The 27866-nt window shown below is 42.4% G+C and overlaps 1 protein-coding gene across 1 annotated transcript in view; it reads right to left on the reverse strand.

Annotated features, from left to right (window-relative positions):
• Positions 1-24077, reverse strand: part of LOC120018410 (cleft lip and palate transmembrane protein 1 homolog) — a 29086-nt gene extending 5009 nt beyond the window's left edge. The window contains exons 1-14 of the mRNA XM_038961592.1: positions 23992-24077; positions 13914-14041; positions 10143-10263; positions 9661-9819; positions 9464-9581; positions 9278-9363; positions 9050-9170; positions 8622-8866; positions 8350-8443; positions 8098-8225; positions 7866-7928; positions 7687-7782; positions 7455-7590; positions 6888-7055 (exon numbers count right to left, since the gene is read on the reverse strand). Of these exons, the coding sequence (XP_038817520.1) occupies positions 6888-7055; positions 7455-7590; positions 7687-7782; positions 7866-7928; positions 8098-8225; positions 8350-8443; positions 8622-8866; positions 9050-9170; positions 9278-9363; positions 9464-9581; positions 9661-9819; positions 10143-10263; positions 13914-14041; positions 23992-24036 (1708 nt within the window). The 5' untranslated portion in view covers positions 24037-24077. The remainder of the gene's footprint in view (positions 1-6887; positions 7056-7454; positions 7591-7686; positions 7783-7865; positions 7929-8097; positions 8226-8349; positions 8444-8621; positions 8867-9049; positions 9171-9277; positions 9364-9463; positions 9582-9660; positions 9820-10142; positions 10264-13913; positions 14042-23991) is intronic.
• Between the last annotated feature and the right edge of the window lie 3789 nt (positions 24078-27866).

Genomic DNA, 27866 nt, shown 5'->3' on the forward strand with positions numbered 1-27866 from the left:
TACCTCTGAGGAAGTACAGTTCCCGCTCAGCCCAGTCAAAACTGTTCGCTGCTCTGGCACCCCAATGGTGGAACAAACTCCCTCACGACGCCAGGTCAGCGGAGTCAATCACCACCTTCCGGAGACACCTGAAACCCCACCTCTTTAAGGAATACCTAGGATAGGATAAAGTAATCCTTCTAACCCCCCCCCCCCCCCCCCCCCCTTAAAAGATTTAGATGCACTATTGTAAAGTGGTTGTTTCACTGGATATCATAAGGTGAATGCACCAATTTGTAAGTCGCTCTGGATAAGAGCGTCTGCTAAATGACTTAAATGTAAAAATGTAAAATGTAAATGTAATGTGGGACAACCCGCCAACTGACAGAAACATTCACACCTCCATTCATCTACAAGGGCCAGTCTAACAGCTCGGCTAGGTGTGAAAAATCCCAATTTGTGCCACAGTTTAGACCACAGATAGATTCTGCGGTCAGTCAGAGTCGAGTCATGTTGTAAAGTGTAGCCTAATGGCCAAACTTGCAATGTATTCGAGGCTTAGTTGTGTTAAATGCGGATGACACATTTCAGTTGTACAACTGACTAGGTATCCCCCCCTTTCCTTTAAGTCCTCTAAAGTTTTACATTTAACTTAATATCACAGACCTGAATTACCCTAAAGAAAAATGCATCAACCCCTAAAAAATGTCAATTTATTATAATCCGCATAATTCAAACTAAAGACTGGGTATGCTAAATACGATCAGAAAGAATGACTTTAACCCTGCTTTATAGTATAACTTGTTTTGAACGAAAGCCACAAACAAGTGAATCACTCGGCCCTATGCTGAAAAATATAGCTGTCCACGGTTCTGAAACAACCTTCAGTAAACCATTGAATTGTCAACTTTCCCTATATGTTGCTATGTGCATAGTGGCGAAACTTGATACAGGAAACACTTAATTACACTGAATAAAAATATAAACCTCAAAATGTATAGTAATTGGTCCCATGTTTCACGAGTTGAAATAAAAGATCCATGAAAATGTTCCATACGTACAAAAAGCTTATTTATCAAAAATGTTGGACAAATGTGTTTACATCCCTATTAGTGAGCATTTCTCCTTGGTCAAGATAATCCATCCACCTTACAGGTGTGGCATATCAAAAGGCCACTAAAAATGTGAAGTTTTGTCACACACCACAATTTGAGGGAGTGTGCAATTGGCATGCTGACTGCAGGAATGTCCTTCAGACCTGTTGCTCCCAAGAACAAAGCGAGGTCCATACAGAAATGGTTTGTCGAGAGCGGTGTGGAAGAAATTGACTGGCCTGCACAGAGCCCTGACCTCAACTCCATCGGGATTAATTGGAAAGCCGACTGCAAGCTAGGCCTAACCACCCAACATCAGTTGCCCGACCTCACTAATGCTCATGGCTGAATGGAAGCAAGAACCCGCAGCAATGTTCCAACATCTAGTGGAAAGCCTTCCCAGAAGAGTGGAGGCTGTTATAGCAGCAAAGGGAGGACCAACACCATATTAATACCCATGATTTTGGAATGAGATGTTTGACGAGCAGGTGTCCACATACTTGGTCATGTGGTGTAAATCAACAGGAATAAGACATATGCTGCTTTTGTTGCCCGTTTGAGTGTTTAATAACCTACTGATTCCATGAGCACCAAGCCTCACATAACTGCAAAAAGTCGGCTAAAGCAATTTCACAAATGTCTGTTTTTAATCTTTGCTATGCTGTAATAAAGGCTTTTTTTGTAAGAAGACTATCTAGTATTACTAATTCACATAGTATTGTGTACACTGTTCCAAAACAGGTAGAAAAATAATGTTGTAAGCCAACACGACGTTTGTCACAATCTGCAAGCAGCTCTCGCTCCTCTACCCTCATTTCCCCCCCATCTCCTTATTGTTATTATTACAATTATTATGATCATCATTATAATAAGTAATGTCATTATCATTAGTAGGGTTAGTATAGTATCCTTGTATGACCACCATCGAGCTGTATGCCTAAGAGTAGGTCCTGTTTAGTTTTAATGCCGTAACTTGCTATGTGTGAAGCCTCACCAGTCATAAATGTTCCACCTAGTTGTCGACAGACACCTCATAAGCAGCACTAAAATATTAAACATTAATTATATACTAATGGTTGTATATCAATTTCACCTACTGTAGCTTGCCAAGTTTCCCAATTGTTTTTACTGGTTCCACTTCTGTATTTCATCACTAGGTGAAGACATTGACCATAGTACACTACACCCTGAGTACCAACCTGTATGGTCTACCACACATCTCTCCTGAGCACCACCAGCTGAAGAGTTATACCTAAATGTCTTCCCCATGGCCTAGATCCTCCAATCTCAAATCTGGACCTCGGAGCCAGTTCCACTGCATTTTTTCATTGTTCCCCTCTAATCAGGGACAGATTTTGAACCTGGAACACCAGGTGTGTGCAATTAATTCATTATCAGGTAAAACAGAAAACCAGCAGGCTTCGAACCTCGTAGGGTAAGAGTTGAGCACCCCTGCCCTATATAAAGTTGTCCATTCACTTTGTGATTATCCACTGAAGGCAGAAACGTCAATATTTTAAACTTGCTTAATAAAACTAATAATTTTTCATGGTCAGTGAGCGTTGCGCCTTTTCCTTTCCAATGATGTTTACACATTTTTAGGTTACACCTCAGCTCACGTTGGTTAAGCAACCTCTACTTCTTTCCATTGAATTATCAACCCATAAATAATCTACACCTACATGCAAAACTCTCGACAATGATTTTACATCAGGCCTAATTGACATATGCCTAAAATACCACTAGGCAAAAAAATCACATTTTGCTTTTGATTATTTAAATCAACCTACGTTATTTTGTATAATATTAATAATATTGTACGATTACGGCATAATATTGTACGATTCAGTGCAATGCCGATCAACATATCAGAATAGGTTAAATAAGGTGATGCATGCCAACATATAAAGGCAAGAATTAAGAGTAAGCAAAGTGATCGTGTCAGGCAAAATTTAGTTATCAAATGTTTTACCATTGCAACATCTGATGTAAAGTCACATTCACCTGGGTTGTCTGAAGCATGCTGTAAAGTTCACAGCTGGCAATGCCTCATCTGCGGACCAGGTGTAAATCATTCGGCAGCCTAACCTATTATTGGGATACAAAAGAAGCCATCCAACCTTGATGGGCCATCAGCAGGACAATAGACTTGCTGAGTTGAGTTCTATTTTTAGGGACTAAAAATGTATGTATAGCCAGGCCTGGAAATTCATGAGTTTAGGGTCATGGCCATTCGGCCTTTAATAGCTGCCCAATCTGCCAGGGCACCAAGGCCCTCTGCAAGGGCACCAAAGACATTAACCAAAATAGCCAATTAAATTGATTTGAAAACCGAAGGAAAAAAACAAAAAACAGCTATTCTTAAGAAAAACACAAGTGTTTGTAAATGTACATAAATAATTAGCGTACATGTTAAAGTGTAGGTGATAGGCTATGCTTATTGGCTACAACCTGTCCGGACCGATGCTGACATAAGGCGCCTGAGAATGTAGCCAAACTTTAATGAGACTTTTAATTACATATATATAGTGTGGCGTACAGCAGGTCAGCCACCACAGAGAGACTCGTCGAGGCCTGGTGGCAGACGGAGTCTTACACCACGAGGCGATGGCTCCCTCTGCTGGACGTGCCAGGTCTCGACGGGCTCGCCAGCCAGGACTAATTGGGGCTGAATGTGGTTGGCTGATTGCTCACCAACTGTACGAGTCCCATAAAGCTGCCAGAAGGGCAGCACACAAAGAAAGGGACTGGGGGAAGAAAGGTGATTTCCGTATAGTTGGAGACGGTGCCTGAGGTAAAATGAGGGAGTTCAGTTTTTGTGCCCGACAGGATACAGCCAGACCCGGAGCCCAGAAGACGGTATCCCGGAGGGGGTCTCATGGGGGAGACCTATCCTTTTCTTTTGATTTATTATTTAAATAAACACCCTTGAAACCGAGCTAATCCTACTCTGTCCGTGTCTGATCTGTGTAAACGTCTTGACCAAACCACCTGGTCTGCCACAATAGGCTAAACGCCAGTCATGTTTGACAAATATAATGTAGGAACATTATTGTCTAATGGCTTGATTCTGTCGACATACTTGAGTCACCTTTCATTCTGATAGAGAAAGGCTAGTGCCTGTCGCACACTGTAACACCCACCTTGCCATCGGAGCCGTCTTCGAATAATCATACGACCGCACTATTTGTGACATGAATTGAGTATATAGTATGCTTATTGGTCATAGTATGGATATAGTTAGTATGCCCAAATTTCCCGGATGTCGAGACAAAACGCGAAGAGCACTTTTTGTCAGTCCTGTCTGGTCCTGCGACGGTGGGTTTGTGCCCATAGGCGACGTTGTTGCCGGTGATGTCTGGTGAGGACCTGCCTTACAACAGGCCTACAAGCCTTCAGTCCAGCCTCTCTCAGCCCATTGCGGACAGTCTGAGCACTGATGGAGGGATTGTGCGTTCCTGGTGTAACTTGGGCAGTTATTGTTGCCATCCTGTACCTGTCCCGCAGGTGTGATGTTCGGATGTACCGATCCTGTGTAGGTGTTGTTACACGTTGTCTGCCACTGCGAGGACAATCAGCTGTCCGTCTTGTCTCCCTGTAGCGCTGTCTTAGGCGTCTCACAGTACGGACATGGGCATCTTTCTTTTGGTGTTTTTCAGAGTCAGTAGAAAGCCCTCTTTAATGTCCTAAGTTTTCACAACTGTGACCTTAATTGCCTACCCTCTGTAAGCGGTTAGTGTCTTAACAACCGTTCCACAGGTGCATGTTCATTAATTGTTTATGGTTCATTGAACAAGCATGAGAAACAGTGTTTAAACCCTTTACAATGAAGAAATTTGGATTTTTACAAATTATCTTTGAAAGACAGGGTCCTGAAAAGGGTCGTTTCTTTTTTTGCTGAGATTAGTATGTAGTATATTAGTATGGGTATTCGAACACAGCTTTAGACTATTTAACCATAAACGCAATGGTTTAAAACAGTCGTTTGTCATTTTATGAGGCATGTCCTGCCACGTTCTGACCATAGGAATGTTAAGGGGATTCTTTTATAAACACTTCCTCATATGCAATTGAAGTCAGTATTTATTTCTCTCATGTTCTCAACTTTCTTTTGTTGTCTAGCAGCCAAAGACAATTGTTCTAATATTAAACAACCCATGCTTGTTGATGAGTCTTTGTGTCTTCCCTATTTCTGAAGGATATTTTCATCCCTGTCATATTTGCGGTGCACTTTTGAGAAGGGTGTTTTCCCGCCAATTGCATTTTGGAACATTTGCGCTTATAGCCTACTGCAGTGTGCACATTGCTGGACTTATGTGAAGAAATAGTTTATCAACATTTTAAGCAAACATTGTGATCTGTTGCATCAGCCTCATTGCTTTTATACGTTTAAAACAACTAAAATAATGTATGTACAGTGGTTGTATTCATTCGGGATCTATTGCGTCCCACAACTGTCCCAGAGTATGTTAGGAATATTTCTCTCGCACAGAAGGACAAGCTGATCAATAGAGGTCAACATTTCTACTATAGATTGACATACGCTAGTGCTTTTTGCTGTTCGTTAGGCCTACTCATCTTGTTGGCTGACGAAAAGTACATGTGGACAGCGTTAACATTTTCAATATGAGCCTCCAAATTAAATAAGGACGCGCTCCGATGCATCCGTCTGTCTTGTGGCCTCACTCAAAGCTTCGATGCCTGTGAGAAGGACCCCAATCACGTGATGGGCATTGGCTAATAAGAATTAAGATATCTGCCGATTGGTAGCAGGGAATTCATTAACTTAAATTCAGACCATTTGGAACACAACAAATACAATAATAGTACAGCCCAGATTAAAAACAGTCGCATTCCACTGTGATTGCAATTGCTTTAGCCAACATGTTGCAGTTCATTTATTGTTTAATTATTCAAGGCTCCTTTTTAACTTATTTTTATAAATAAAATGCTTGAACGAAATTATCAGACCAAAAGATAACAGTTCACCTGACAAGACTAAAGTTTGAAATGTCTAACTCAATATCACAGACCTGATTTTCCCTAATGAAAATGAATCAACAAAATGTAAATGTATTATAATCCACATAATAATCAAAGCCACCTTATAATAGGGCATGATGTACAGTATATACTGTATATCCAATAGAAAGTAGTATACAGCATTTGTTCATCAGCATCTTTGTGTTTTCATTAATAAAAGAATGACAAAAAGACTAGACGGCGTAGATATGCTCCAAGACGCCCTGTGGTGGTTCAAATGAGCATTAACGGCAAACACTGCCACTCACTGACACGTGTCCCAGCATACCGCTCACTATAATGCAACTTTTTAAATGATGACCACTGTAGTCGTTTTAACAAAACAGCCTGAATTATTATTATTCTTTCAGCGCCGGTGTACTCAAGAGGCATACAACGGCGCGTATGCATAGCCTACAGCCGATGACGTGGATGTCGATGAAGGCAGGACCCCCCTGCACCTCTCTGATCCAGAGGGGTGGGGTTAAATGCGGTAGACACATTTCAGTTGAATGCATTCAGTTGTACAACTGACTAGGTATCCCCATTTCCCTACAGGCCTAGTGCTTTGATGTTGTACATCATTTTTTAAATACATTCTTTGGGGCCCATGGTGCGGCCCGAACAGCGGTCCCCGTACCGAACGGTTCGGTAGGAATACGTGTACCGTTAAAACACCTAAGGGAACTAGGGTTTTTTAATATCAACAGGATAGTCATTGTTAAGAACCGGAATGGGCTGTACTAAGTGTATGAAATGTGTGTGTTTGGAGGGCAGTGAGTGATAACGCACCGTCTCTGAGACATCCTATCCTGTACATCATGGGCATCTTGATGACAAAGGCGAACAGGTCGTCGATGAAGGTGTTCAGTGCCTTGTAGGTGAGCATCCTCCATGGGAGGTGGGCCACAGACTTCATCTTATAGTTGATGAACAGCTGTGGCGTCATCGTGATGAAACCTGAGCCAATCACAAAGCAGACACGACAACACATCGACAACACATCATTTAGGGTAGAATATCGCTTAGAATGTCAATTAATTAAAAAAAAGTCATTTAGGAGAGAATGACAAGGACAGACTATCATTTAGGAGAGAATGACAAGGACAGACTATCAATAAAGCTAGACTGGCTGCTAGGACAGACTGTCAATAAGGATTAGACTATGTAAATGAAGATTAAGACGGCATAGACTGCCACTTGTCCTGGACTGCGGAACAGACATTTAGCGATGTGATCATCACAGCATAGAAAAGGAGAGCGGAAAGGATGATTTTCCAAGACCAGAAAACTAGGAATTCCTGATAAAAATCATACAAAATATATCACACTTCTGAACAATGACCACCAGTGACTCACCAAAGGTTAACAAGAAGCCATAGAGCATGCCCAGTACGAATGAGTACCAGCCTTTGTGCTCTTGGTACAACACACTGTAAACGGCATAGCACCCGAAGAGAGGGTAGAGCAGCCATGACAGGTACTTGAAGGCCATCTGCGCAGAGGGAAGAGGACAGGACAAAAACCATCAGTACAAGATTTTCCATGCGAGCGGTAAATAAAGATAGTATGTGGTGCCGCGTTTCCTTACGTCGTCAAAGACTTTGGTGGAGGACTGCACGTACGTTGACTTGTCTTTTATTGATAAGCGTGGGAGGATCCCGAACAATTTGTTCTCTCTGTCCAACTGGGGAGGAGACACATCCGGATGAGCTAACAGGGATTCATTTGTGCAACCAAACACATTGAAATACCCGTCCTCCATCTCACCTTGACGTCCATGACCTTGGTGATCTTCCAGAAGTCGATGAGCAGGCCGATGAACACGCTGACCTGTATGTTATGGGACACAAGATAGGGATTAGTAAAGGGACCACTCTGCTATAGTACAATGGTCATGAATGACATGCGTACAGAGCCTGCCGTTATGAGTGACATTACAAATGGTCTGGTGACAAGTCTTTATTTAATCCTTTTTGAAATAAATAAAAAACCCACTGACCTGCACCACGAAGTTGGTCTCATTGTCCAGGATGTAAAGCAGCACCACCAGGGACTGGAACACCCCAAAGATGATGGAGCGCACAGAGAGACCCTCCATAGACTGCCTGCTGTTCCAGAACTGGATGTCTGACACACACACACACAGACAGAGAGAGTGACGAGTATAGAAACATTCTACCACACCGTAGAATATATATAATCTAAAAGTGGTATTCTAATAGGCAGTTAAGGTGTAGAAACAGAGGCTCACCATTCTTAAATGCCAGGAACTCGAAGATGCTGTGTACGATGGAGACTACGATGGTCACGCCCAGGAGGTACGGATTGGTTTCCAGCAGGGCCACCTACAGAGACAACACAGTTCCTTAGCAACTGTTACCAGGGAAACAACATGGAGTCTAGACTCCGGGACCAGTCTGATTCTAAGATGTGCTACATTGGAGGAGCAAAAGCAAAACCGAGATCTATTATCGCCTTCTCTATTTACACTCTGCCCTGGCCTTATGACCTCTAACCCCTGACCTTGACAGAGTCCTGGTCCTCGTCAGACTGCTCGTAGGTGTCCTCTGGCAGGAAGTTCCATGGTGAGCGGGCGTTCTGGGCAGCGTAGAGCTGCCAGCGCCACAGGGACAGCGGGCAGTAGGACAGGCGCAGAGGCAGCGACTGCAGGGTCTCATTGATGGGGTAGTAGTCTTTCTGCAGGTTCCAGTAGTCGTTGAAGTAGACGATAGGATAGTAGTCGCCGCTCACCGCGTCAAACTTCACATCTGTAGGGTTGGGGAGGGTCAAAATAATGGGTTGAGAAAATGAGACAGCCAGAATAGAGCAGTAACTAAAAGGTATTTCACCTTCAGTTTGACTTTTGTAAATAAGCAGTAGATCTCAACCCTCCTAGTACATGCTCTGGTATGACCCACTGAGAAGCACGAGAATAGGTGGGTAGAGCTTACGTTGGTCCAGTGGAGGGGGGACCGAGCCCTTGACCCAGGCTGTATGGTCGTCCACCATGTTGATGGTGAGGTTGGGGTGCCAGTGGGAGATGATCTCCACTGGGCCGTGGCTCTCCGCTCGCTGGGGGGGATGGGAGAAGAGGAACGGCAGTCAATCAATACTGTGTGGACTGGGTCTACTGACTGAAAAAGGAATGGGGTCTATGAATCATGGTAAACACAGCTGACCTTGATCATCTCCGGGTCGGTCTCGGTCTCCCCCGTCAGCAGGTTCTTAGTCTTCACAAACTTCCTGCGTTTGAACTTGTTCAGCACTGAAAGAGTCAAAGAGGAAAACATGAGTCAAACCACTTACATACTAGTTTGAAAAGGTCATGCATGCACCAGATTAGGGGGTGTGTGTCAGCTACTTACTTCGCGTGGCATGGACTGTCGCTAGCCGACGATACTGGCCCTTGCGTTTGGGGTCTGGGTGGAATCCGGTCTTCGTGAAATACACGTGGATGTAAAGGGAACCATTCATTTGAACCTTCTGTAGCACATAGAATCAGAGAGAGATTAGACAATGAGAATCCTACTCTTACATCCCCCTCCCCAGTCCCCCCCCTTACCTCTTGGATGTCCAGATCCAGTGAGTGCTCATAGCAGCCGTCCCCCTCTTCTCCAGTGTTCCAGTCTCCGTAGACCAGGTCTCTATGGAACCAGAACAGGGACTGTGTGTCGTTGAAGTCAGAGAAGACCTCGTCCTGGGAGATGTACACATACAGGTCCTGAGGACAGAAGGAAAAACAGGTTAACATTTATTTCAATTTTCCTTCATGTTCTCCTATTGATTTTCCCATATGGTACTACTTTGGGTGGTTGTTTGCTGTAGCACAGCTTCTTTGTCCGGCAGTGTGCACTAAATTACTGAGCGCAAGTCAACAAGCGAGCCAGGACCAAGCTCGTCAACGGACACCAGCTGTTCACGCAGCTCACCCAGAGAACCTACACTGAGCAGCAGGCACAGACCAAAGGTCAACCAGGAAGTCAATACAGTCACATGACCTGGGGTTAATTGCTTATGCAGAACGGTGCGAAAAGGCTGGCGTACCATGAGGCTTTCCTTGGGGAAAAGGTTTCGGCTGGGTAAGTGTGGTGCCCCTGCTGGGGTACTGGGGTCTGGAGTAGAGGACCTGCGGAACCAGCTACTGATGGCCCAGATGACAAAGATCCTGCAGAGGACGAGGACAAGGGAAGAGAAGGTCAGCATTGTCTAATTGAAATCAATTCAACATTTAGAAAAATTCCTTTACACTACACATTTTACTAAGTGGGATGCTTGAGACCATGGAAACATAATTATACTTCTATGATTGACACCACCCAACTGACATCACCCCATTGAAGTTTAAATTTAAACCAGTTAAGGTAAGGGTTAATGTTAGGTAAAAGTTAGGGTAATACCAACGATCCCACTTGGCATAAAAAGGTTGAGATGAAGACAAGCTGTTGTTTATACACTGCTCAAAAAAATAAAGGGAACACTTAAACAACACAATGTAACTCCAAGTCAATCACACTTCTGTGAAATCAAACTGTCCACTTAGGAAGCAACACTGATTGACAATAAATTTCACATGCTGTTGTGCAAATGGAATAGACAACAGGTGGAAATTATAGGCAATTAGCAAGACACCCCCAATAAAGGAGTGGTTCTGCAGGTGGTGACCACAGACCACTTCTCAGTTCCTATGCTTCCTGGCTGATGTTTTGGTCACTTTTGAATGCTGGCGATGCTTTCACTCTAGTGGTAGCATGAGACGGAGTCTACAACCCACACAAGTGGCTCAGGTAGTGCAGCTCATCCAGGATGGCACATCAATGCGAGCTGTGGCAAGAAGGTTTGCTGTGTCTGTCAGCGTAGTGTCCAGAGCATGGAGGCGCTACCAGGAGACAGGCCAGTACATCAGGAGACGTGGAGGAGGCCGTAGGAGGGCAACAACCCAGCAGCAGGACCGCTACCTCCGCCTTTGTGCAAGGAGGAGCAGGAGGAGCACTGCCAGAGCCCTGCAAAATGACCTCCAGCAGGCCACAAATGTGCATGTGTATGCTCAAACGGTCAGAAACAGACTCCATGAGGGTGGTATGAGGGCCCGACGTCCACAGGTGGGGGTTGTGCTTACAGCCCAACACCGTGCAGGACGTTTGGCATTTGCCAGAGAACACCAAGATTGGCAAATTCGCCACTGGCGCCCTGTGCTCTTCACAGATGAAAGCAGGTTCACTCTGAGCACATGTGACAGACGTGACAGAGTCTGGAGACGCCGTGGAGAACGTTCTGCTGCCTGCAACATCCTCCAGCATGACCGGTTTGGCGGTGGGTCAGTCATGGTGTGGGGTGGCATTTCTTTGGGGGGCCGCACAGCCCTCCATGTGCTCGCCAGAGGTAGCCTGACTGCCATTAGGTACCGAGATGAGATCCTCAGACCCCTTGTGAGACCATATGCTGGTGCGGTTGGACCTGGGTTCCTCCTAATGCAAGACAATGCTAGACCTCATGTGGCTGGAGTGTGTCAGCAGTTCCTGCAAGAGGAAGGCATTGATGCTATGGACTGGCCCACCCGTTCCCCAGACCTGAATCCAATTGAGCACATCTGGGACATCATGTCTCGCTCCATCCACCAACGCCACGTTGCACCACAGACTGTCCAGGAGTTGGCGGATGCTTTAGTCCAGGTCTGGGAGGAGATCCCTCAGGAGACCATCCGCCACCTCATCAGGAGCATGCCCAGGCGTTGTAGGGAGGTCATACAGGCACGTGGAGGCCACACACACTACTGAGCCTCATTTTGACTTGTTTTAAGGACATTACATCAAAGTTGGATCAGCCTGTAGTGTGGTTTTCCACTTTAATTTTGAGTGTGACTCCAAATCCAGACCTCCATGGGTTGATAAATTTGATATCCATTGATAATTTTTGTGTTATTTTGTTGTCAGCACATTCAACTATGTAAAGAAAAGTATATATATATATGAGCAGTATATATATATATATATACTTGAGCAGTATATATATATATATATATTTAGCATCAGACGTTGGAAAGGATTGAACCCTGTTGCCTAATCTGATGGTCTCGTATCCCATCGAGCTACTACTGTCAGGCTCACAACAACGGGGGCTTCTTCCAAGTTTGACATCTTGTTTTGAGCTTCAAGTATCAGTTGACTGAAATACTCTAGGGAAATGTGTTGCAACAGTACGAAACTCTCACACCGCACCGCTTCTATGATAGGACCCAACTCTCCTGATACTCATTAATGCACCTTAAATGTCATTCTAATCCCTCGCTGGCCCAAGCACTCTGTTTCTGTCTCCACTCACGAGAAGACCAGCAGAGTGTAGAGTGACTCCAATAGGTTGAGAACATTTATTATCATCTAGCAAACACTGAAAGTTAAACAAAATCACACCTTTAAGACAAAACACCTCCGAGATTCATTTAATTAAATGCTGCTGGTGTGCATGACTTGAATGAAGGTCTTTAGTCATTGTATCAACAACCAAGGTTACCTCCCAATCACTTTAAACCCTGTGTCTTGAAGTGTGAACTGGTTTCTCTCTAATGAGTGCAATTTGTCTCTGGCAACAATCCCCTGATATGACACCACAATACAAATTTGAATCTATTAGGCACTGTAAATTAATTGACTGCGGGTCGGTAGAGCTGTAAATGGGACTGAGCTCCACCCTGATTCTAACAGACCTAAACTAGCAGACCACTCTAGGTAAATGTGGCAGTTTAGAGTGGGAGAAGGCCATTATCCCAGTCAAATTAGGGCATGGCCCAGACCCCATTAGAGGATAGCCTTACCATCAACCATACTACTTAACCTCATTAGGGTAGGGGGCAGCATTCGGAATTTTGGATGAAAAGCGTGCCCAAAGTAAACTGCCTGCTACTCAGGCCCAGAAGCTAGGGTATGCATATAATTGGTAGATTTGGATAGAAAATACACTAAAGTTTCCAAAACTGTTAAAATAATGTCTGTGAGTATAACAGAACTGATATGGCAGGCGAAAACCTGAGGAAAATCCATCCAGGAAGTGCTATTATTTTGAAATGGCTGTTTCAATGAGAGGACAGTGGAAATTTCCAGACATGAATCCTGCGCGTGAACGGGAGCGTGCCTTTCTTGTTTTTCATTTTCTATTGACGAAGCTATTGTCCAGTTGAAATATGATAGATTATTTATGACAAAAACAACCTGAGGATTGATTATAAACATAGTTTGACATCTTTCTACGAACTTTTATGGTACTTTTTAGATTTTTCGTCTGTCTGCTGTGCCCACGCTTTGTTCCAATGGATTACTGAACAAAACGCACCAACAAAATGGAGGTTTTTGAATATAAAGAGGGACTTTATCGAACAAAACGAACATTTATTGTGTAACATGGAGTCTTGGGAGTGTAACCATATGAAGATCATCAAAGGTAAGTAATACATTTTATCGTTATTTCTGACTTTTGTTACTCCTCTACTTGGCTGGTTACTGTTTGTAATGATTTGTCTGCTGGGCGCTGTTCTCAGATAATCGCATGGTTTGCTTTCGCCGTAAAGCCTTTTTGAAATCTGACACCGTGGTTGGATTAACAAGAAGTTAATCTTTAAACCGATGTATAACACTTGTATGTTTCATGAATTTTTATAATGAGTATTTCTGATTTTGAATTTGGCGCTCTGCAATTTCACTGGATGTTTGCCAGGTGGGACGGTAGCGTCCCACACCCCCTAGAGGTTAAAAACACATCCCACATTCAACAGGGGCTGTCTACTGTTTTCATATCAGTGTGTGTGTGTGTACATCTCTGACCCACCTGAACAGGACTCCTTTTATGACCGACCATGCATTGGGTGGTGGAGCCGGCTGTTGCTGTGCAGGGTCCCCAGCAGCAGTCTGTACAGCCTGGCCATCCACGGCTGCAACAGCTCCATTGCTGCTCACCTACACACACACACACACAATAGATCAATCAGGGAATCCTAAAATAGGTTGCCTTCCACTAGCTAATTATAGACTAAAAAGATACAGGTTTTTCCATCAAACTGGCTTGTTACGGATGAAAAGCTGTGCCTGATGACATAGCACAGTGCAAATAAATAGCACATTTTCCGCATAAGTTTCCATGTACTGAATAAAAAAACTGAAGTTTAATGGGATTCCATTGCATTTCCATTGGTTGTCACAAAAACTGTTGCTATCAATAGCAAACTTGCCCAATCTTGTCTTGGTGGATGCCCTCTCGACAACAGTTCACTGATAAAGGAGAGCGTAGGTTGCAAAAATGTTTTTTTTTAAACCGCATAATCCAATTCACTAGCTAGGTGACAGATTTTCATGCGAATATTCTAAACTCTGCCTAAACAAAATATGTGCATTTTCCCACCAGAGACGTTTCCATCAAACTGACTAGTTTTGGACAAAAGTCTGTGCGTGATGACATAGTGCACATGACTTTTGCTGTTCAATTCCCATGTACAGTCTAAAAAATACAAGTTAAATGGGTTTCCATCACATTTTCAACTCTAAATGTTGTGTTATATAGTGAATGTGCCCAATCTGGTATTGGCATGTGCGCTCTAGCCAACAGCTCACAGATACAGTGCGTGTCTAGCCTACATAATGAGATTATTATGGACAAAAGAGCGAGATTTCAAAATATCAAAACGGCAGCCAAGCATCAACCATCATGTCCACAGAATAAGACCCTCGTTATTTATTGAAAAGGAGCATCACGCTTATCACCTTGCATTTTCACCACCCTGTGAAGTTCATCAATTGATTTAATCTGTAGCTGCAGATAAAATGCATCGTTTTCCGAGTCGTAGTGGGACGACCACATATCATCGCGTGACTCCAAGTTTACTTTGATATCCACCTCCATTTATTGCATAAAACAGTTTAACGACACAAAAAGATCCCACAATGTTGAACGAACAAATTGCCTGAAGAAATTGTCTGTTGTAGGGATGCAAAATGTCGGTCAATTTTGCTGCCAACTAACTGACCCTCATTATTAACCGGTCAACCAACGGTTACATTTTTTCCAAACAGTAAAATGACGTGACCAACATAAAATAATAACAGAGATCTTCATATAATGACAAGACGCTTAGTCTCAGCCCTAACAAAGGAAGTCGTCCCAAGGTGGGAAGCCAGGCAACAAGCAAAATAAGCACATAGAAACGCACTGGGCTTACTTTTGACAGATTTTGGCGAAAGTAAAACCTATTGCGTAGCCTCTTCCTCTCAGATACCATGCATGCATACAAGGACTGGACATTTTTCATCAACAATAGCATGCCTATCGTCTTAGTCAAAAGCCTATTATTGAACATGCATCTCCTGTAAACGAAGCCAGCTAATAAAACGTAATTTTAAAACATTTGCCAAAACACAAGTCGCGGGAATTGGGTAAACACTGTTCTAAACAGCACACCTAAAAACAGTAGTTCCATGTGACAGAGATGACATTTAAGCGTGTTAACCCTCGCAAGGCAGCCGGCCCAGACATCCCTAGCCGTGTCCTCAGAGCATGCGCAGACCAGCTGGCTGGAGTGTTTACAGACATATTCAATCTCTCCCTATCCCAGTCTGCTGTCCCCACATACTTCAAAATGTCCACCATTGCCTTCTTGGGTACAGGAACAAACTGAACTAAATGACAATCGGCCCGTAGCACTCACTTTTGTCATCATGAAGTGCTTTGAGAGACTAGTCAAGGATCATATCACCTCTAACTTACCTGACACCCTAGATCCACTTCAATTTGCTTACCGCCCCAATAGATCGACAGATGATCCAATCGCCATCGCACTGCCCTATCCCACCTGGACAAGAGGAATAGCTACGTAAGAATACTGTTAATTGACTATAGCTCAGCCTTCAACACCATAGTACCCTCCAAGCTCATCACTAAGCTTGGGGCCCTGGGTCTGAACCCTGCACTGTGCAACTGGGTCCTGAACTTCCTGACGGGCCGCCCCCAGGTGATGAAGGTAGGAAACATCCCCTCCACGTCGCTGATCCTCAACACAGGGGCCCCACAAGGGTGTGTGTTCAGCCCCCTCCTGTACTCCCTGTTCACCCATGACTGCGTGGCCATGCACACCTCCAACTCAATCATCAAGTTTGCAGACGACAACATTGGTAGGCCTGATTACCAACAATGACGAGACAGCCTTCCATGGAGGAGGTGAGGGCCCTGGGAGGGTGGTGCCAGTAAAATAACATCTCATCCAACGTCAACAAAACAAAGGAGCTGATCATGGACTTAAGGAAACAGCAGAGGAAGCACCCCCCTATCCACATCGACGGGACCACAGCGGAGAAGGTGGAAAGCTTCAAGTTCCTCGGCGCACACATCACTGACCAACTGAAATGGTCCACCCAGACAGAGAATGTTGTGAAGGTGCAACAGCGCCAAAATTTGGCTTAATAACTAAAACCCTCAAATTTTTACAGATGCATGCACAATTGAAAGCATCCTGTCGTGGTGTATCACCACCTGATTTGGCAACTGCACCACCCTCAACCGCAGGGCTCACCAGAAGGTGGTGCGGTCTGCCCATTGCATCACCGGGGCCAAACTACCTGCCCCCCAGGACACCTACAGCACCCGATGTCAAAGGAAGGACAAAAATATCATCAAGGACAACAACCACCCGAGCCACTGCCTGTTCACCTCGCTATCATCCAGAAGGCGAAGTCAGTACAGGTGCATCAAAGCTGGGAGCGAGAGACTGGAAAACATCTCTCAAGGCCATCAGACTGTTAAAACTTCTTCTCAATAGGGGGTGCTGTTTGCACTTTGTAATAATTTCGTTCCCAAATTAAACTGCCTCGTACTCAATTCTTGCTCGTACAATATGCATATTATTATTACTATTGGATAGAAAACACTCTCTAGTTTCTAAAACCGTTTGAATTATATCTGTGAGTAAAACAGAACTGGACTTAGAGCAATTTTCCTACGAGGATGTGAGAATGCTGAAATCTGCTTGCTGTTCTGAGATCTGTTTATAAATCTGCCTGTCTTCTATTGGTTGAGATGCACTGCATACGTCTTCCCCTGGGTGTCAGCGAATAGTGAGAATTGAAATGGAGTTGCTAGGCAGAACTGAGAGGTTATAAATGGCCTGGCAACGTGGGGTTCCCCCTTTCTCCTCTTCGCCCTGACGCAGAAAGGAGCTCTGGCTGTGGTTCTAGAACGCTCCGGTTATAGGCCTTAGATATATCCGGCTCTGTTTTTATTTGATATAGGTGTTAAAGACATCATAATGTTGTTATATTAAACCGAGTTATATCAGTTTATATCGGTATATTGCGATTTTCGGATATTTATTTGTCCTGCGTTTTAGTGAGTCGGACACGTCTTTGCCACATGGCTAATGTTTACTGCTAATTCGAACGTTGAAGACGACAATCTACAACCAAGCAACGATTCTTTTGGACTAAGGACACCTTGCCCAAGATTCTGATGGGAGTTCATCAAAAAGTAAGAACTATATATGATGTTAAATCGTTGTTCTGTTGAAAAATGTAGAACACATTCTGCCAATAATCTAGGTGCGGTCTCGCTTTAACGCACGCTGTATGTTGTAGTAACGTTAATTTAAAAAATCTAACACAGCGATTGCATTAAGAACTAATGTATCTTTCATTTGCTGTCCAACCTGTATTTTTTAGTCAAGTTTATGATTAGTTATCGATTAGAATAGGTGCCTCTCCCAAGATTTCTCCCGACATTTTGTTTGCATTTTGGCTACTATTCATATTGTATAACCACGATTTGTGCCGCTAAATATGCACATTTTCGAACAAACTCTATATGTATTGTGTAATATGATGTTATAGGACTGTCATGTGAAGAAGTTTGAGAAGGTTAGTGAAAAAATTAATATCTTTTGCTGGTTTATACGTTATCGCTATTTTTGGCTTGAATCAATGCTGTTGTGTGGTTGGCTATTGTAGTAAGCTAATATAATGCTATATTGTGTTTTCGCTGTAAAACACTTAAAAAATCTGAAATATTGGCTGGATTCACAAGATCTTTGTCTTTCATTTGCTGTACGCTGTGTATTTTTCAGAAATGTTTTATGATGAGTATTTAGGTAATTCACGTTGCTCTCTGTAGTTATTCTAGTCGCTTTGGTGAGAGTTGTGATGGTGGCTGCAATGGTAAACTATGATTTATACCTGAAATATGCACATTTTTCTAACAAAACATATGCTATACAATAAATACGTTATCAGACTGTCATCTGATGAAGTTGTTTCTTGGTTAGTGGCTATTTATATCTTTATTTGGTTGAATTTGTGATAGCTACCTATGCAGGAAAAAAATGGTGGAGTAAAAAAAGTTGTCTTTTGCTATCGTGGTTAGCTAATAGATTTACATATTGTGTCTTCCCTGTAAAACATTTTAAAAATCAGAAATGATGGCTGGATTCACAAGATGTGTATCTTTCATCTGGTGTCTTGGACTTGTGATTTAATGATATTTAGATGCTAGTATTTACTTGTGACGCTATGCTAGGCTATGCTAGTCAGCTTTTTTACTGATGGGGGTGCTCCCTGATCCGGGATTGGGAGGAAGTAGAACTTAAATAGCCATCACTAGCCGGCTACCATCTGGTTACTCAACCCTGCACCTTAGAGGCTGCCGCCCTATATACATAGACTTGAAATCACTGGCCACTTAAATAACTGGAACAAGTCACTTTAATAAATGTTTACAAATGTTGCAATACTCATCTCATATGTATATACTGTATTCTATTCTACTTTATTTTAGTCTATGCTGCTCCGACATTGCTCGTCCAAATATTGCTATATTCTTAACTCCATTCCTTTAAATGTGTGTGTATTGTTGTGAAATTGTTAGATATTACTGCACTGTTGGAGCTAGAAACACAAGCATTTCACTACACCCGCAATACCATCTGCTAAAAATGTGCATGTGACCAATAAAATTAGATTTGATGAAAATCTCCATTAGAAACAGAGGGGGAATCTAATAGCAACAACTAGGATGAGTTTCTAACAGGACTAGGATTGTGACTTTGGCTTGTGGACAACAAAAGAAAGTTGATATGAAAACCAATAGAACAGGAGAGACATTTTTGTTAATGGCATGAGGAAGTCTTTATAAAATAATTTCCCCCACGTTTCAATGAATGGATTTTCGCAAGGCTACTTTGAAGCAAGGTAAGACATGACTCAATAAAGTAAAACATTGAGGTTTCAAACAAATATACGACCGTACGCTCATTTAGAGTTGTTATTTGTTGAGCAATTACTGTGCTTACAGAAGCACATTTCACTTCAGTACAGGCTTTTTGAGGAGCTATTCTCCTGCACTGTGTGCGACAGGTGATAGGCTATTCCGCTTCGCAAACTAGCCCCCGTATGCTGTGCACGTGTGATTTTGTCATGCACACGCACCAATTTAATTCCACTCAATAATGCAAATGCACCTATAGACCGATAAGCATTACCGGACAAATGTATTTTAGGCGGCTAACCAATTAATGGTTAACATCCGTAGTCTGTCGGCATTTATAAAAATGTTCCAAAACTTCCCGTTTCCATTACAGCTGTCATGATTTTACTCACATAAAAACTGTAGATGGAAATGTGGTTAGACAACAAAAAAAATGTAACTGTCTGGCGTATTTTGTTCTGTCGACAGTAGAACGAGAGCAAGACAAAATAGAAGACCCAACACCGGTGACTGAAAGTGTCACTTTGGGGTTATCCAGTCTGGGACTCATTTAAAGAATCTCCAATGAATTAGGTGAGTCACATACCTAATCTTGGTTCACCGAAAGTCATCGGTTCTTTCAAAATGTTTAAGCGTGTAATTTCCATATACAGACACACCCTATGCGTTTTAATAAAATCAACTATATGCATTGAGCTTACAGTTTGATGAAATAAGACTAATGACTCAAGAGAGCGCCAGAGATCTAGATAACCAGAAGAAGAAGAAAAAACCTGACCCAAGATTTTGACTTTACTCTCCTGAAGTTGCCGGTAACACGCTACACGAAGACTCGGCAACCTTATGTGGAATGCCAATTTATTTGACCATGTCTACCGATCTGCGTGCCAGTTATGGTTTTCATAAGCACATTTGTGAAACAGTTCAATTTTATTTATAATAACATCTTTTCTCAAAATCATTGTCATTTGGTTAATCAAAATTCTATCCACTTGTTTTCACAAGTGTAGCATAGGTTGTGCACTCTGCAAACAATGTGTCCACTCCGACAATGATAACAGGAAGACTGGAATAATATTGATTGCATTAACAGATATTTATATAACCAAATAAACAAACATTGTAGATTTGAAATTATAGGAATTAACAGTAAATGTACTACTGGTGATATATGTAATGGGGAATAGATATTCACTAACAATCAAACGCAAACAATTCACTGAAGTTATGAAACAATGAATGTACACAAACTGGCGGGAGAGCACGCATTCTGGAGAGAGAAGTATTGTGCATCTGGACGCATGGTCAATCCAACATTTTCATTGGCCATGCAGCACTTATTGTGAAACGGCCTCGGCACAGGTCAGGGCATTCATACTTCTTATGCTTCGTGGAGCAGTGGACAGCTGTTGACAAGGAAGTGAGTGAGTTTTCTACACAATGTACCGTTCCCACCTACCGTCAACCAATCATGTCAACGCTGAGTTATACAGAACCCTCCTCGTTACAAAATTTAGGAGGCACATGGCAATGCGGTAAGGAGATCGATTTGGCCTCTGGAGGCTCCACAATTGCGTCACACCCTCCAAATGGAACATCCGACCACATTTTCAGATCAAGCATAAATTGGCTTTTAGTCTAGGCCTCCGCAATGGATTAGTTCACTGAGATGGGAGCAAATATATACACTACCGGTCAAAAGTTTAAGAACACCTAGTCATTCAAGGGTTTTATTTTTTACATTGTAGAATAATAGTGAATCAATCAAATTTATTTATAAAGCCCTTCTTACATCAGCCGATGTCACAAAGTGCTGTACAGAAACCCAGCCTAAAACCCCAAACAGCAAGCAATGCAGGTCTAGAAGCACGGTGGCTAGGAAAAACTCCCTAGAAAGGCCAGAACCTAGGAAGAAACCTAGAGAGGAACCAGGCTATGAGGGGTGGCCAGTCCTCTTCTGGCTGTGCCGGGTGGAGATTATAACAGAACATGGCCAAGATGTTCAAATGTTCATAGATGACCAGCAGGGTCAAATAATAATAATCAGTGGTTGTCGAGGGTGCAACAGGTCAGGAGTAAATGTCAGTTGGCTTTTCATAGCCGATCATTCAGAGTATATCTATCTCTACTGAAGACATCAAAACGATGAAAAAACACATATGGAATCATGTAGTAACCTATAAAGTGTAAAACAAATCAAAATATGTTTGAAATTCTTCAAATAGCCACCATTTGCACACTCTTGGCATTCTCTCAACCACCTGGAAAGGTTTTCCAACAGTCTTGGAGCTCCCACATATACTGAGAACTTGTTGGCTGGTTTTCCTTCACTCTGCGGTCTGACTCAACCCTAACCACCTCAATTTGGTTGAGGTCGGGGGATTGAGGAGGCCAGGTCATCTGAAGCAGCAAATCATTACAACTCACATTTTCAACTTGGGTTACATTTAACCTACTACTACACATTAACTTCTGCCAATTGGACGCAGACTACAAGTGTTCAAAACCACCAACAAGACAGCCCTAATATGTCAATCTTTCATGGGGGAATCAGAAGAGAGCTGCTGCCATGGCTCCTATAGCATTCCTCATTGGTGAGATGAGTGACAGTATCTTAGATAGAATGACCAAACTGGTTCCTATGAGAGTGGGAGACACTCCCAGTTATAATCCATTGCATTAGGGCTGTCCCCGACAAAAATAAAATCTTGGTTGACCGAAAGTTGTCTGTTCTTTCGACCAATCGATTGGTCTACTTTTATAGACACACCCCATGTGTTTTAATAAAATCAACTATAGGTTTGCCTGATGCTTTAAGCAAACTGTTTGATGAAATAAGACACAAATGACTCAGGGAGCCAGAGACCAAGAACCAGAAAAAAACCATAACCATTAATTGGGAGGAGGATGTCAGGTCAGGTTAACATCCCTAGTCTGTTAGCATTCTGTCGTGATTTTACTCACATATAAAATGTGGATGGAAATGTGGTTAGACAACAACAACAAATTTGCCCATGTCTGGCATATTTTGTTCTGTCGACAGTAGAACATTTTAACCAAAAATGTGCAGTTTCCATGAACACTATAAGAAAAGATCATTGATTTACCAGCAAAACATGTTTTTCTACCTAAGCATAACCATGTCAGGTGTAAATTTGTACTCATTTTTCCTCTGCCTAAACCAAAATTGTCACACAGGTAAATGTTCCTCAAATTTGCAAAAGGAACTCATGGAGCTTGGACATGAAGTGGCTACCTAGTTAGCTAATAACTAACCAGCAGATCCGACCCTCTTGCTTACAGCTGAACTAGGGTCAGACAGGCTTCCTGTGTAGTTTAGCCGGCGTCTCAGGGATAAGATAGCCAGGGATAGCCACAGCAGCCATTATGGAAAGGCAATTCCGTTGAACAAGAGCTGATTGTCTGAAACTGCAATTCCAAAATGGCTAATGTGGCTTCTGCTACCTACCATGAGGATGAAAAGGGTGGTTGGTCGGGGTGGATGGATGGGCATATAATAAGATTGTCTATCAAGTTCTCATCGTGGACAATTTAGCATCTTAGCTAATTGTAACTTTAACAACTTTGCAAGTAGTTAGTATGTTACCTTAACCCTTCTAGATAACACAGACGATAGCCGCCTAGCCTAGCCGACGTTAGCCGCCTAGCTAGAATTCATAACAAATTCTTAACATACCATGCGAAATGGGTGATAGACATCCACAAATTAATACATACCATACATGGTAACATATCATACTAAATGGAGTGTCTCGGATTTACATACAGTATAAAACGAAACGCTTTGAGACCAGTTTAGTAAAAACTATTTGTCATTCAATCTTCTCTGTGTATAATGGGATAATTCAGCACATTTCTCATCCCTGGATTGAGGTACAGTAGGTTTCCAATCCATATTTTGCGCCAGCTCCGCTGTGTCTTAATCTACACAGGAAGCCTGTCTGACCCAAGTGCAGTTGTAAACAAGCAGGTCGGATCTGCATGTTAGCTAATAACAAGATGTAACATCCATAACTAGCTAACTACCCCAAATATAGAAAACACATCCCTACTTGCAATATTTAAATCACATCGATGTTCGATATATTCTCAGCGACGGGCTGTGATTCGTTTCGCACCCAGTCAATAATGATATGCAGCAGACTAGCCTAGTCAGTCAAGGAATAACGTTAGTCCATTGAAGAAAGCCGTTCAACAAATTAATCTGCTAACGTGAGATAGGTACATACGCCGACTAAATAGCATTGTCAGTCTAGCTAGCCACTTGTAGCTAACTAGTTAGCCAGCTAATAATAACTAGCTAACGTTAACTAGTTTAAAGCTGGCTAACCCAATAATATACTGTCATGACGTGTATCTGTTTCCCCAAGTACCGACCTCATTGCTTTGTTTAGAAATATGTTTGTCAACAGTTCTAATTTTGGTTTAGCAGAAAATAACTACCTTGCAAGATGCTGTAATAAACGCATCGTGAAAGGCAGGGGGTCGTTTTTAAACCGACCGGCATTGACAACGACAGAGGCTCGTGTGAAATGATCACACTTCAATAGCAATATCTGCAGTGCCACTCACTCCTCTCGAGTTAACCATATGTCGCTATTAGTACGGTCACAGATTGATGACAGTCATACAATTTCATTCATTTTACCTCGCCGTTGGTTTGCGGAGAAGCTTCGGTCTCCTGCGACGCCATCTTCGCTGTCTCTGTCGCACACTGGCAATGAAATCGCAGTCCTCGCGTGAGCTCAGATTGGTACGTCAACGTGACGTTTTTTGCAAAGAAGCAAGTCATCCCATGTTGGTCTATTTTCAGCAATCCCTATTTTAAACAATAGAGACCGCGGCGTGTTATATCTGCCACATTCTCTTTACTGTATGCTTTGCTTACTGTATTTGTGCCTGTTGTAATTCAGTGGTCTTATACTTAAGTAAAAATACTTTAAAGTACTACTTACGAAGTTTTCGGAGTATCCTTACGTTACCATTTATATTTTTTGCCAACGTTTACATTTACTTCACGACATTACTAAAAATAAAGTTTTACACCATACATTTTCCTGACACCCAAAAGTACAGGATAATGGTCCAATTCACGCACTTATCAAAAGAACATCCCTGGTCATCCCTATTGCCTCTGATCTGGCAGACTCACTAAATACAAATGTAAATTATGTATTTGATTTGGAGTGTGTCCCTGGCTTCCATAAATAAATAAAAACAAGAACATTGTGTCATCTGTTTTTGAAATGATTTATACTTTTACTCAAGTAGTATTTTACTGGGTGACTTTCACCCAATTTCTATTAAGGTATCTTTACTTTGACAATGGAGTATTTTTTCTACCACCGACCATATTCCTTCCCTGTCCAGTTTCCTGTGCAGTGTCCCACTGCAACCTGACAGTTTCGGGATACGTGTGATGACCATCGTCTTTAACCCCTGCCTAGACTATAAATCTCTTAGACATCTCTTTTCACCATGCATGAGGTACTTTATTTCTGTCCTGCTAAATGGTGAATTATAGTAAGAATCGGTCAAATACACCTTGATCATCACATCTGCTGGTAATACTACTTTTTATTATGCATAAGATACCATTACACCTTGGCACATCAACACCTTTGAGATTTCATAAAAACAGATGACAAATCTTGAACAATTCTGGGCCTGTTAGTTGCTGACAACATCCGGGGAAAAATACAATTCAATAAAAAAAGGATTAGTACAATGAAGCTCAGTAGAAGCGCAGATAAGACGTGATATCCACATGAAAAGTGCATTGTCGCCACCTGGGCAGTCAGTCTGAACTGTATGCTGTCAATGTGCACAACTGATGTTCTGACATTCAAATCAAATGTTATTGGTCACATACACATGGTTAGCAGATGTTAATGCGAGTGTAGCGAAATGCTTGTGCTTCTAGTTCCGACAGTGCAGTAATATCTTACAAATCCACAATAACTACCTAATACACACAAATCTAAAGGGATGGAATAAGAATATGTACGTATAAATATATGGATGAGCAATGACCACGCGGCATAGGCAAGATGCAATACATTGTATAAAATACAGCATATACATATGAGATGAGCATGTAAGATGTAAACATTATTAAAGTGGCATTATTAAAGTAACTAGTGATCCATTTATTAAAGTGGCCAATGATTTCGAGTCTGTATGTAGGTAGCAGCCTCTCTGTGTTGGCTGTTCAACAGTCTGTGATGGCCTTGAGATAGACGTTTTTCAGTCAGTCCCAGCTTTGATGCACCTGTACTGACCTTGCCTTCTGGATGGTAGTGGGGTGAACAGGCAGTGGCTCGGGTGGTTGTTGTCCTTGATTATCTTTTTGGCCTTCCTGTGACATTGGGTGCTGTAGGTGTCCTGGAGAACAGGTAGTTTGCCCCCAAGTGATGCGTTGTACAGACCTCACCACCCTCTGGAGAGCTTTGCGGTTGTGTTGGAGTGTTAGAAACAATGTAAGTTTCCAGAATCTAGAACAGGGACACGACACACCACACAAAAACAAACGGCTTCTATGGTACAATAACCAATGAACTAACAGAAATTCAAATAAACTGAACATTTTGCCACTAGTCAGTAGTACAAATAGATATTTTGTTGTTGCTTGAATTCTTGCATTCCAAAGCATGGGATTTATTTTAGAAAGTTTGATAGAACCCTGGCTTGGGATGACAATTGACATATGATGAACAATGTTGTGATTTTTATGACTGTCTACTATTCATATAGAATCTAGGATGTGATGGGCAATTCAGATACAACTCAATTCTGAGGATATCAATTTAGGAACGCTTGCTTTCTACATCCACTGGATCAAAGGAAATAGTTGGAACACATGGTTATCATTTACATTAAATACATCGACAATGTATTTGTAACAAGGCAAAAACGTTGTGCTTTTTTCTCACCTCTCCTCATTCAATATACAGTGGGACAAAAAAGTATTTAGTCAGCCACCAATTGTGCAAGTTCTCCCACTTAAAAAGATGTGAGAGGCCTGTAATTTTCATCATAGGTACACTTCAACTATGACAGACAAAATGAGAAAAGAAAATCCAGAAAATCACATTGTAGGATTTTTTATGAATTTATTTGCAAATTATGGTGGAAAATAAGTATTTGGTCACCTACAAACAAGCAAGATTTCTGGCTCTCACAGACCTGTAACTTCTTCTTTAAGAGGCTCCTCTGTCCTCCACTCGTTACCTGTATTAATGGCACCTGTTTGAACTTGTTATCAGTATAAAAGACACCTGTCCACAACCTCAAACAGTCACACTCCAAACTCCACTATGGCCAAGACCAAAGAGCTGTCAAAGGACACCAGAAACAAAATTGTAGACCTGCACCAGGCTGGGAAGACTGAATCTGCAATAGGTAAGCAGCTTGGTTTGAAGAAATCAACTGTGGGAGCAATTATTAGGAAATGGAAGACATACAAGACCACTGATAATCTCCCTCGATCTGGGGCTCCACGCAAGATCTCACCCCGTGGGGTCAAAATGATCACAAGAACGGTGAGCAAAAATCCCAGAACCACACGGGGGGACCTAGTGATGACCTGCAGAGAGCTGGGACCAAAGTAACAAAGCCTACCATCAGTAACACACTACGCCGCCAGGGACTCAAATCCTGCAGTGCCAGACGTGTCCCCCTGCTTAAGCCAGTACATGTCCAGGCCCGTCTGAAGTTTGCTAGAGAGCATTTGGATGATCCAGAAGAAGATTGGGAGAATGTCAGATGAAACCAAAATATAACTTTTTGGTAAAAACTCAACTCGTCGTGTTTGGAGGACAAAGAATGCTGAGTTGCATCCAAAGAACACCATACCTACTGTGAAGCATGGGGGTGGAAACATCATGCTTTGGGGCTGTTTTTCTGCAAAGGGACCAGGACGACTGATCCGTGTAAAGGAAAGAATGAATGGGGCCATGTATCGTGAGATTTTGAGTGAAAACCTCCTTCCATCAGCAAGGGCATTGAAGATGAAACGTGGCTGGGTCTTTCAGCATGACAATGATCCCAAACACACCGCCCGGGCAAGGAAGGAGTGGCTTCGTAAGAAGCATTTCAAGGTCCTGGAGTGGCCTAGCCAGTCTCCAGATCTCAACCCCATAGAAAATCTTTGGAGGGAGTTGAAAGTCCGTGTTGCCCGGCAACAGCCCCAAAACATCACTGCTCTAGAGGAGATCTGCATGGAGGAATGGGCCAAAATACCAGCAACAGTGTGTGAAAACCTTGTGAAGACTTACAGAAAACGTTTGACCTCTGTCATTGCCAACAAAGGGTATATAACAAAGTATTGAGAAACTTTTGTTATTGACCAAATACTTATTTTCCACCATAATTTGAAAATAAATTCATTAAAAATCCTACAATGTGATTTTCTGGATTTTTTTTCTCATTTTGTCTGTCATAGTTGAAGTGTACCTATGATGAAAATTACAGGCCTCTCTCATCTTTTTAAGTGGGAGAACTTGCACAATTGGTGGCTGACTA

The sequence above is a fragment of the Salvelinus namaycush genome, chromosome 23 (genome assembly GCF_016432855.1).
Source record: "Salvelinus namaycush isolate Seneca chromosome 23, SaNama_1.0, whole genome shotgun sequence".
Classification (NCBI taxonomy): Eukaryota; Metazoa; Chordata; class Actinopteri; order Salmoniformes; family Salmonidae; genus Salvelinus; species Salvelinus namaycush.